This window comes from Mya arenaria, chromosome 15 (genome assembly GCF_026914265.1).
Source record: "Mya arenaria isolate MELC-2E11 chromosome 15, ASM2691426v1".
Taxonomy (NCBI): domain Eukaryota; kingdom Metazoa; phylum Mollusca; class Bivalvia; order Myida; family Myidae; genus Mya; species Mya arenaria.
Genome location: NC_069136.1, coordinates 44,400,000 through 44,412,880, shown reverse-complemented (window position 1 = coordinate 44,412,880; position 12,881 = coordinate 44,400,000). Strand labels below are relative to the sequence as shown.

General features: G+C 35.7%; 1 protein-coding gene across 1 annotated transcript; it reads left to right on the top strand.

Annotated features, from left to right (window-relative positions):
- The first annotated feature begins 9,346 nt into the window (after positions 1–9,346).
- LOC128219413 (trans-1,2-dihydrobenzene-1,2-diol dehydrogenase-like) lies at positions 9,347–11,626 on the top strand. The gene is made up of 5 exons (XM_052927224.1): positions 9,347–9,418; positions 10,202–10,306; positions 10,809–10,947; positions 11,102–11,259; positions 11,561–11,626. Exons 1-5 carry the CDS (start codon positions 9,347–9,349, stop codon positions 11,624–11,626), a joined length of 540 nt encoding a protein of 179 aa, XP_052783184.1.
- The last annotated feature ends 1,255 nt before the right edge of the window (positions 11,627–12,881 follow it).

Here is a 12,881-nt window from a genome sequence, read left to right as displayed (position 1 = left end):
TTTCGGCTATTTCGCTGTACATATATTGAAATTTTAATGACATGTATTACGAGAATTGAAATTCAACCTACATTTTCAGCAAATGAAAATGCAAAAAAGCAAGGAGTAATTGGCTTACACATAAATACTTACAACTTTCGTGGGTTTTTAAGGTCCGCCTACAGCTTGAATGAAGTTAAAATTGTTTCGAGCGCACAATCGTATAAAACTTCTTCAACACTATCATAAAAACGGATCCGTAATCAAATAAATATTTAACAAAAACATGTGTATAGGGAACAGCGAACGATGGAAAATTGACGACTGTACCAAATCATGTTGACCGACAAAATACTCTCTAAGAAAATAAATGTGTGTATTCACTCTCAAATCTGCTCTACATGGTGTGGTAATACAGTATATGAAGTAAATCCTCGATTGTCTTTTTCCCACAAAATTGTGAGGACACCAATTTATATGTATATAGTTAATATAAATATTAAAAGCGTCAATTAAAACGATTGTAGGCTTGATTCGGAAACATGTTTTAATTTCGGACTAGGTCAATGTCAGTATCAGTTTGATTGTAAGTGTTCATTATGAGCTTAAACGTAGAAACCACAAAACCATGCAGTGGTAGAAAAATAACTGGCTATTGCTATCTGTTCGTTACTTCCCCTTGAAGTATGCTTTTTTTCACATTCTCAGGTGAGTTAGAGCACCCGAAATACAGCCATGCTGACAGCATCATGGTACACTCGATAATGGACGAGGTACGACGTCAGCTGGGAGTGAGGTACCCCGACTTCGACTGAGGACTGGAGATGCTTGAAATTGGTCCGAACATTCCTGTGTAACTTTGTGTCATCGTGCACTTGAATGTTTAGTGTTAGCATAATACGTATTGTTGATTCCAACGATGACCCATAATTGGTGTGTTAATTACAATGTTTACTGGTCAATAAAGTTATTATCAAGGTTGTGTTTTATACTTTAAATGTTAATTTGTCTTACGTTAAAAAGATGAACTGTTATGTTTGTATAACAATTATTTTTTTTCCCATTATCTTATCTTCTAGGTTGTATGGTCATGAATTGGTATGAATTCAATGGACGAACAATGCTTGATTAAAAAAATCGTTGTTTGGACACAATAACGGAGAAACTCTTTGTCAGTAAAACAATACATCTAATCAAGAAGATAGATAAAAGTTAATATATGTATATACCAATCAAACACTCCGGCAAATTTGTTTGTCGGAAAATGATTCCGTATTTTTTTCTTTTGTGTATTCGAATGTCTCGCGGAGCTCCATAATTGTGTCAATGACCTATTTATTGACAACTGCAAGTTGCGCGTAATTTGTTACAAAACACAGCGCGTTAATGATTCCCTTGTCAGTTGACAAATGTCTATGTTACGGCCACACTGTGATGTTCTTAGCAATGACGTATTGTAGACACTTTTTTGGTTTAATGAAAAAAAATAAGCGCCATGTTCAGCTTCATAGTGAAAGGAGAAAATGGATTTTAAAAGCATGCACATTACAGTGATCGATCACTTTCAAAGAGTCATGTCCAACAAATCAGAGATAAAAATATATTTTGATCTCTTTGTTATCCTTTAAATACAACTCCTGCTTAACGCAAATGTCACCATGGGTGCAATGTCTTTGCCTTCTAATGGTGGTTCTTTCACGGAACAAAACAGTAAATTTTACAGGAAATTTAAAATGTAGGTTATTGATGATACAGCTAAATGTTTTCAATGTGATAATGCAGATGTTACTTAGAGGTAAATTTAAAATGCAGCCGAGTTGTGTGATAATTGTCCCGAGCATCAAATATGGCCCGAGACATAATCCAAGGGCGGTATGAGCACCAGAGCCAACTAACACGCAACGGAACGGCTCCGCCATCGATTAACCCATTTAATAAGTATGATTGTTCTCCTTATGAAGAGTGGCAGATTCGTTGTCAACTGGGCACATATTTGACTATAAATCGAGGGGTCGCAGGTTCGGATCATTGCCACACCACTAAAATATTAATGGTGTTTACGGTACTGGTTCAACCCAGGAGAGTTGTATCCAGTGTATCGGTGCTTTACATCGAGCACGGTAAAGATCCTAGAGGTTTATTCACAAAGAGCTATAATATCGCACCCAGGTCTCCTATATCTCACATAGTGTGTTAAAGCCTCCTTATGTTTTGCTCTGACCGCGAATTGCAGTAACTTCTAAATGTAAATCATGGTATTTATAACACAAGATTAAGTCGTGATGGCGTCCCGACGAGGTCAAGCCATAATGCAGCCAATAGGCACGGGCATAACTTGGTAAACTCAAATAACTAACGAACAGCTTCCTCAATCAGCCTATAGCAACTCTACAGAGCAGAGGCGTTTGTAGATCACAATGCTTCAATCCCAACCAATCACAATTCAGTTCCTGCAGAATTAAATTCTTTGATGATGAGACAGCAAGGAAAAAGAAGGCCGCAGCATTGCTTCTTTTGATGCACATCAGAGAACATGATGAGCAACTCTTACATGCCCAGCATCTGCTTTTACAGGTAAAATGATCTTAATTCACTTTGTCATTTATTGCTTGTTGCTTTTCTAGTATTCTACATTTTATGTTCCATGGTAAGGGCAAACAGAGGCAATGCAGTAAACCAAGGTCTATATGGGTCAGGAAATGGCCGTCTGGCAAAAGAAGAGAACGATATGACCACTCTAGCACTCTATTAAACGAGCAGACAGAAGATGAGAATGCATTCTACAACTACAAAATGCTTCCAAGGGACATCTACGATGAAGTCCTGCGACGGTAGAAGGCAGAAGAGAGAAGAAGGACGCATGGTATAGAAAGTATATCCTTTCTGGTCTCAAGCTGTCCATTAAAATACGACTCCTGGCCTGCGGTGACATTTATCTAAGCCTTTCCTGTAACTTCATAGTTGCTCCGAACACCATCTCCTTCATCTTTAATGAAGTATACGATGTCATCAAAGCCGAGTTTGCTGCTGCGGTGGTGCACTGAGCATTTTTGAGAAGAGATTGCAAATTTCTCACTGTCGTGGTGCTCTGGATAGCAAGCATGTGGCGGTCACCTGTTCTTAGAATACTGTACAGTAACTACAAGGGCTTCTTCTCTATTGTCCTCATTGCCCTGGTCGGCCTTAACTACCAGTTTTGCAGAACTGATGTCGGCTCTGATGGTTGAAGCAACGATGCCGGTATCTACCAAGGTCAGAACTGTAAGAAGGCCTGGATAGTCCAATTGACCTATTCAATCTCCCTGAAGACAAGTCTCGACCTGGTGATGACGTTCCTGTTCCATAGTTCATAGTAGGGGACAATGCTTTTGAGCCGAATGTTTTATACCATCGGGAGGTCACGTGACGCCTTCTTGACCTAGTTCGAACGTATCGTACACTCAATACGACGTCGTGTAGCCATTGTGTGATCTTTGTGTATTCTGCGGGCAAACTACGTAATAAAATTCATAACTTCTTGTTGCCTTTGTGGTACCATCGTGTGACCGTCTGACGATATCGTACTTGCTTGCTTCGGCTGTTGATTGGCTGTTGACTAAGTCCGGGACTATCTTCTCGCGAAATTCAAAATTCCATATTTGTATAGGTAACTGGTATCCATTTCGGACAGTGAAACACCTGCATGTAAAGAAACTTCACCGGCCTTTCCTCATCATCTTTATCGATAACAATTATAATTTTCTCAATTGCGTTCGCCTCCCTTTATTTTGATAAATAATTATAGTGATTAAATAGTTGTGTACTTATTGCAGAAAAAGTACTTGGCACAATGATTTAACTTGTAGCCATTTTGATTCTTAAACTAAAATTGATGTCACGTACGATCGTTTCACAAGCGGGTCATAAAGGGATAATCGATAATCGACCCGTCCGCGAAACTGACAATCGCCGAATCATGCAAATACTCGTTCAAACCCATCACAAATAACTATACAACTTTACAATTTGGCTTTTTCATATTCAGAAAACCCTGACTGTTCACGACATATGTGCATAATCAGAATTGTATTTACTAACAGCTTACATGAGTTACCTAAAATATAAACTTTTAAACTATATAAACTTTTCCGGTATAACAACTTACAAAATAGTAAATATGTATAAACAAAATATATGTAAATATATCTGATTGTTAAATAACTGATTGCATCATATCAAAGTTAACTTTTTGGTAAATAAATGTATTACTTTACCTACCGGGACAATATATTAAATATGATTGATATACTACATTTGCTATTGATTATTCATTTTTCATAAAAAACTGTCGTCTATCAAATATGGTTACCCGAGTTCAGTATCCACTCTAAAAGAAATTTACTATATATGCAAATAGTATATATGTTGATGCGCTTGATGAATCTCGTAATTCTGAATTCCATTTTTGCATTAAACACTGAATTTCTCTAGCTCTCATCTTAAAGTTCTGTAAAAAAAAACATTTCCAACCCCCTGGTTAATCAAAACATCAGCAAATCCCATAGATTCTAGCAAATCTTTAACTTTAATTGACCAATTGGTTACCGCTGCATTATTTTGTATGGAAGTAAACATCGAGTTATAGGTAAGTTTAATGAATTTCTTCTCTTCCGTCATCGATATTTCCAACCAAAAGCGGATGATTGATGTCAAGCGATGAACATATACGGAACTCTACCTAAATGTCCGTATATGAAGTTGATTTGCGTTGAATTTTTAACTCCTAAAAATGTTTAATAAAAATGAAGGTAATTTGTTTTAAGTCTAGCTCCATTGAAGAAACTATGCGTTTCAAATTACATGTATACAATCTAACGTAGGTTGCTTTCTCTAGGTGAATGAATTCTCTTCCGTTCGCTGTTTTGAGATAAGTGTAGAACCAGAATATATATAATATTATTGTTTCACTGTGCTTCCAAGTACACATCGAGTTTGGTTTGACATGTTGTTCTCGCAATTGCCAACATGGCCTTCAAATTATATTATAGCACAAAGTCTTCAAAGCATAAGTTTATACGAAATTATCTACTACTATGGCTATTAACACATACAGAACCGCGCTCAGCCTTTTGAAATACAAATACAAGTAAGGGGAGTAAAATATATGCCTGAATTAATGAAATAGCAGTTTCGGTTAAGTGCATTTAGTACAAAACTATCAAAGACTCAATGTCCTATAACACATTAAAACGATGTTTTTGACGGTATAAACATATAAAATGTAGCGTGCGAAGTCAAAGACGCAACAGATCCCTTCAAAGAAATGCATGCTCAACTACAAAGGGGTCGATTGGTCTTTATATACAGTAATTCTCAATCCACAAGAAGCCCGGGCTTTGCTAATTTGCAGTTTACCAACCAAGTAAACATACGTTCTATGAACGTACTTCCGTCTATAATGGAATGTAATACTATGAACGTACATCCGCCGCCTACAGCGGACCGTTGCAATTATATAAAACCAGAATAAATGTTATGCTGCACAACACTTTGTGGTTTACAGGACTTCACGACCTCAAAAAGTTGCATTTTTTATACATTGATTGTTTTCCCACACATGGCAGCTTTATTTCGCAAACTTTGCAAAAAAACATGCTGTACAATATATTTTCCTCGAAGATAAGACGAGAACTTATTTTCTTTCCTCAATTTCTATGATCTGATTTAACAGAAACAATAATAAACCGATGATATGGCCGAAAGGTATTTGTATTGTTTGTTAAGCGACTTAATTGTTTTCATGAAACCAGACCAAGGTCACCACACATTCAGTCCTTCGGGTGTAAATTGTTGAACAACGTATGTCTCCGTTTAATTCGCGAAATGCCGAAAACACGACAAACTGCTATTTTTCTTTGTCGAATTTTCGCGTTCTAGTAGGCATGCGCAAAATGGTATCAAAACAATACATACCGCTGCATTTTCTAACCTATGAATCAATGTGCACTTTTATATGACTTAAATGTAACTATGTATGTAATTAAGAAACGCTTTACTCACGAAAAGGCTAAGGTTTTCAGCGGCGTTACCTTAGGTGTAGGGGTGAGTTTTTCGGGTTTTCATTTCGGGGTACTGAAAATGTGTGTTCATGCTGTCCGGGTGATAATCAGAGCTCTAACCACTTGTCGCTTGGTTTTAAAATGATGTTTGAAAGTTTTAACCCGATCGATCCTTTTGTTCGCATAAACGAAAAATTACTTAAATGACACGGAAATTACTAGGCGAAATTTACCTAAAATAACCTTTAAATATAGACATTTGAACTAACGTTTAATAATTCTTTATTGTTATCTTGTGTAAACAACAAGACATACAAACATACACTTACAAACAATCATACAACAAGAACAAATGTGTTGGGCTACTATATTACAATAAACATACATTACAATACTAGTTTCAGCCCTTCCCAATTTCAATTAAATGGTCTCTCGTTCGAAATTCTGATTATGGGTGAAATGACGTATAATTTATTATATTAAATTACTTCTTAGATGTCAGTCAAATGTGCAAGTTTCATGTGCAAGATACCATTTAACAGTTTATACAAATGACCTTTGTTTTAAAATGTTTAGATAATTCAATTATTCAGTGGCATTGCTGTTACTTGTTGATTGATTCTTTTACGTTCTATTTGACATATTTATTAGTCGTCAGGATGGCCGAGCGTTCAGGTCGCCGTCTGGTTCTCCAATCCCAGTTCTAGCAAAAGCTTTTGTTTTCTGTTTTGAAACAACGATTGTAAATGATGTAAGGGCAATATTGCTCAGATCAAGGCGATGAAGAATGAATGTACCTACACTTTATGTTAATTTAACAACAACAACTCACGATGAAATGCGTCCATGAAACAAATAACATAAAACCAAAACTAGATTAATACCAACAAAAAACGCTTTTGGTAAACATATACTTGTGACCAATGTGTGCAGTATAACTCATACTGAATCTGGATTTAAAATATTTGTCTCTTAATCGACTTAAAACCCACAGCCATTTACGTTGTTACCATATTCTGCCAAAAACTCTGTGCTAGAAAAACATCCAATTTTCGGTCTTTTGGCATGATAAGGTTGTTTCGTAATAGGGTTTACTAAGTAAAAATGGAGCTAGACTGACATTATATTGAAAGCAACATTTTCCTGACTGCTATCAAACGACATAAGGTGACCACCAATTGTTTTAAACTTTCTTAAATGCCCCAAAGTTTAACATATGTTTCGTATACGAACACCTAAAGGTATTAGTTGGTTGTTTTTGATAATAATTTTTATTTTGAGATCTTGTGACGCAAAATATTTATGACTTATCTATGATGGACTTTGTTTGCAGATAAATATGATCGTTCAGCAATACACACGTATAGATAAGGGATTTAAGGTTTAATAATATATTTCATCTGAACATAAATTTGAATATAACCATTAAAAAACAAAAACAGTATTAAAATGATTTGGGGTGAACGTTTGTTGTATTCAGAAAAGACTTACAGGTGAGTTAAAAAATGAGATAGAGTAAGTTGAACTCACCCCCGTTTGCCAAAAATAATCAAGTCAAATCACAATCTCAATAAAAACTAATTTAACTACAAAAAACATAGTACGATTAAAAGCTTGATGTTTTAACTCCATTCAAGAACGTACTTTCTCGTGTAATGCTTTAATAACAACTGTTAATCAACATTTCAGAGACTTTATTTTCTAGAACGCACTTGATATACTTGAGTAATTGTTATATAAAAAAGAAAAACTGAGTTGGTTTAATTACATTTCTTTCTGTAGAATATTTTTTTTCTGAATTTTACCAAAGTTTTTAATCATGATATTCTATTAGATAATTCGCTAAGGAAAGTGTAATAACGACTTTGAATAACTTTTGAGGGGCGGGTCCTGAACAGTGAAGCGATCAATACAATGCTGTTTGGGTGTTCGTCAAGTTCCCTCGGGTATCCCGGTGTTTCCCACAACACACCATACAACACCCCGTGAAACATGGTGCAAATGCAGAGATTAAATTTGAACTAAATATCCACAATTAAAATATTTGACAACATTGACATATTGGCATATGACCATAACAACGTCGAACCGTTTTTGCAAATATTATAGCGGACCTCCAAATCACACAAAAACACATAAACGTTCTAGGATCGTTAGTATATTTAGAGAAATGAAATTAAAATAATATCCAGATTGTGTTTCAGTACCTGAGATATGGCAGGGATACAAAGGGGATGATGTGGTCCGGGAAAAATGACTTCTTCCTTGCCATCAAGGACAACCTTCGCAGGAACACGAGTCGAGTTTTCTATCTATCCATATACATTGGCATAATTAGTTAACCACCCCGCGATCAAATTCGACCTGCATCAACGTGAAAAGCCTAAACAGCATCAAAGCAGCATACACAGTCTGCACGATACGGTTGATAGAAACGTATTTGTTTGATGTGTCTATGTAAGCATTCCATATGCCACTAATGTGACCATTGTGGACGAGGCTTACTTTATAATATCTAAAGATGGATTAGAAACAAGTACAGTAAGGATATAACTGGAAAATTGTTTAGAATATAACATCAACAACCTTGGTGTCGGGAACAACGCGATATCTGATTATTTATAAAATATGATGTTTTAAAATGTTTAACTCTTTGGTACAATCAACATCACATTAATTATGTTTATGAATGTAGTTTTCATATGAACTAATAAACATTTTTTTTTTATTCTCTTAAAGTACACTATAATACAATTGCACCGTTTAAAATATCATTCAATTCATTTGCTCTGTTAACTTCGCCACACTTGGTTTTAACATGCTTATCGTAGGACCATCCCCGAGAAAATACAGTTTTTATTGGAATTTGGACCGTTACCTAGGTTTAAGAAAATTTAAGCTGACGCAATTTGTCCGCTAAGATTTGACCAATATCTGTGTAAATATGAAGAATCCATCTTGATTACTTGATTAGTGTACATCAAGGAGTTGCACCACTCAGAATAAGTTGAACTAATGCTACTTATTTTGGGGCCATCTTACGATAGCTTTTTCGAAATAATATTTCAGAGATATTATGATATCAGTTTTAGAGTTTCCGAAAGTACAAAAATACCCCAAAACGATCCGCCATTTTGTATCGCACTGAACATGCCCCTCACATACAATTCCGCAAAAATAATTTACGTTGGACCCCTTGAGATGCCTTTATAAACATATGATCCGCAGTTTGATATATATCGGGTAGCATTCCTTTAAATGGGGATTATATATATGTGTCTTGCTTTAAGTTATTTTTAGGCTTCGGAGAGTGTAGTTTGTGAGAACTAATGGCGATGAACCTGAAACAAGCACAGCTTGTGTTAGATACGGCCAAAACTGATAAACAATTTTGTATCAAGGTAAGATTATATGCATTGTTTCGACTGTCACGTTATCCTGCCGGATAATATGAAAATTAATATCCAAAACTGGTTAATTCTGAAGGACTCGTGAATGTCAAGAATGTTGTTTAATAAGAAAACACAGCCGACGGTTTCACTGCAGAACTACCTATTGTCATAGATTTTAATGAAAAGAACTCATATTTCAGAAATTTGCATCATATTGAAACAGAACATAATAATTTTATGAAGTCGTAAAATTCCAGATCGCCGCCTACTTGAAATCAATTAAATTTTCTTTATAACGGAAGTCTGATGAAAAGTCTTGTTAATAACCTTTTATTACTTTATTGCTACTCTTGTTTTGAAGTTATACACGTTACCTTGAACTATAGAAGAAACAATCATCATAAACTAACAGTTTTTCCTATGGAGGAGTGATATGTTTTATATAAACGTATGTATGTAGAGAAATTTTATAACAAAGATATTGAATAGCCACACCTTTTAAGCGCCATCTTTTGTTTCCTTGGCACTGGTGTATCAACACTTATTTTTATTGGATATCTACTTTATGTATATGGTTTTCCCTAAGTTTAAAAGATAACTGTTTTCGATTTGCCATACTGTTTGTCATTTTATTAGAGATATAGAGGTGCATATTTATTAATGTACGATAGCATGAAAACTATTTAAATGTCTTACGAAACATTTGAAGAACATCAAGTATATGTTGCTAGTTTCGGAATTCATTTTTGTGTATCAATTTAAGTGTAAATAATACCTTCACTACCTTCACAGGCTTGTTGGAGTCGTTTCTTTTCTATCAAAGACTTGATACGATCGGAACTGGACACGAGGACACTGGGCGATATACGCATGGTTCAGCCCAACTTTTGCTCGAGGGTGGGACATGTATATATGTATCATACTGACTAGTGGCGAAACATTGATGTCAAAAGCTATCTTGATTTCTTTTCCTTATTTTAATAAGAATGTCATGCATTAATTTAAATTTAATGTATTTCAATTCATAAATTTACATCTGGTAAATGCAAATTAAACAGCCAACCTACAGCCTTTTCTTATACAGTTTTTGATTAACCTAATATTTAATATAGATTTAATATATTTGTTGAACAGTATTATGCCTACTTATTATTTTCATTTATATAGGACAATATTATGAACCATTTAAAGCAAAGCAAAATGTAAACAAAATACATGTTAAGCTGAATTACACCAAAGAAACGAACTACCCTGTACATTTCAGCCGAAGCACATACTAACTTTTTTAGGGCCAGTAGAATCACACTTTCATAAATAATAATAATATGTCTATAAATAAATATTTGGGTTCCCGCCTTAGCAGGGTCAGTATTGTCACTAATGTTATGTCTACATTCAGACCACCCACGTACACCGTAAACAGAAGGTATCGATGGAAGGAGGCGGTGTGCCTGACATCGCATCGGCATCTACATTCGCTTATCTCGTCTTCAGAGAAATATCTAAGTCCATTACATTAGTCGGAGGGCAAATGGGAGGTCGGAATCTTTTCATAGCTATGGTATATATCTAAATACTTCTTCCTCTGATGGTCCCCGATACTATACAGTTTATAATTGGCTTGCCATGTTGTTTGGAAGTTGGCCGTAGCTAACTCCTCTTGTAATATGATTTATTTACTCACTGTTTCAGACGTCGACGAAGAAGTTTCGTCATATAGAATATATCGGAGTGTAGCAATGGTCAACCATGCATATCACATGAACAGCGGGATGGGTAATAGCACCGCTGTCATCCTTGGCCGGAAGGGCCGTATTGGAGTGTGTATTGCCAGTGTTTTTAGTTATAAGGTGTGTACTGCCTGGAAGGCGCTCAGGACCCCCAAGTGCAATTACCGTGATGTTGGTTTTGAGGTGTATTGTAGGTCTGGCAGTGCATTTTTAATTAAGACTGAACTGCAATGATTCGACGTTGGGACCCAAAATAAGATTTGCTTGTACAGTATATGTATATGTGACCATTTCTACATTCGTTCGAACATTAATTTATGTTGCTATCATTTTACTCATGAATATAAATAATATTGTAATGATGACTTGTGATTGAGTACTTGACGTAGTACCCGTTTTTTAAACATTGATATTTTTTCAGCTAGACCACCCATTCCAGTGCCCAACCGATGTTGAACACCGTCGGGAGATTACCTGTTTCCGGTGATGGAGAACGACTACAATTTCATCAAAAGTGATGCTCTGTTGTAAGACGCTGCCGCAGCCAGGAACTTTCCCGCAAAGGTAGTTTTAATTTGATATTATGTGTAGCTCATATATTCTCCCAGAGTGCTTTTTTAACAAGAAACCGTTACTGACGGGTGTCCTCTTATCCCATGAAAGACCATCTGGTTGAGGTCGAATCTTGAGAAATACCTAAACGTAGTTCAATATTAGTTTATTTAAGGATTAAATATTTTAATTTGTGGTTTATCATTGTAATTTGTCACGATTAATCATGCACTTGCCAGATGCATTTCATACACAGCTGAACCACAGTTGTAAAACATTCTATTTTTTTGCTGAAATTATTTACAAAGTGTCTTTAGAATAGTCCACAGAACACACCGAACAATAACTTTCCGAATATATTTATGCGGGGTTTAAAATTGTCTATTTCAGTAACGCCGCGGTCAGTGAGGCCAGTTTGCTCCATTGCTGTCATATTAATTTCACCGCAATAACACGTCACAAATCAAATGCTTCGGTTTGTGGTTTATGTGTAAAGATGTTTTGTTCATCGAAATATAATGCAAATGAATGTGTATGTTTATCTAAGGGTGGGTATTAAAAGTATGGATATATAAGCACATTGTAGCCCTTATTAAATGAAAGCTATTGGTTTTACGAGCGGTTTTAAAACCGTTTTCTGTACTTGTATTAACATTCCAACCATTCCCACCTTTTTTAAAACCAACCGTTGTAAGAACAACCTACTTTCATTTTCCTGTCGACCAGACATGCATACTTGTCTTGCTTTTGTCTTTCCTTTTCTTCACTTATTTTATTCTTTCAGCTCGTGTCACTTAGCCATCAGAGACGAAACACACTACTTTCTACATCACAAAGAAATCATATGAGTGTATATATTTCAGTCTATAGACTCCGTTTGGGTATGTTCGGTATCTACCAAATGCGATGCAAAGGTACGAAACGTCTGCAGATCTATTGTATAACTGGTTGCGTACAGGGAAGGTTCCTCGCCAATGGAAACTCGATTATGTCAGTGCATTTTCCTTTAAAACGAACGACCCTCAGGACGTCAGCATATGCAGACCCTTTTTATTGCTGAGCGTTCTTAATAAGATCCTTAAACGCATTATACATGAACATTTTGTCAACTTCTTCATTCAAAACAAAGTTCTAACGGCTCTTCAATCTGGGTTTGTCCTTAAAGATTTGACTGGCGACCAACTTGTGTC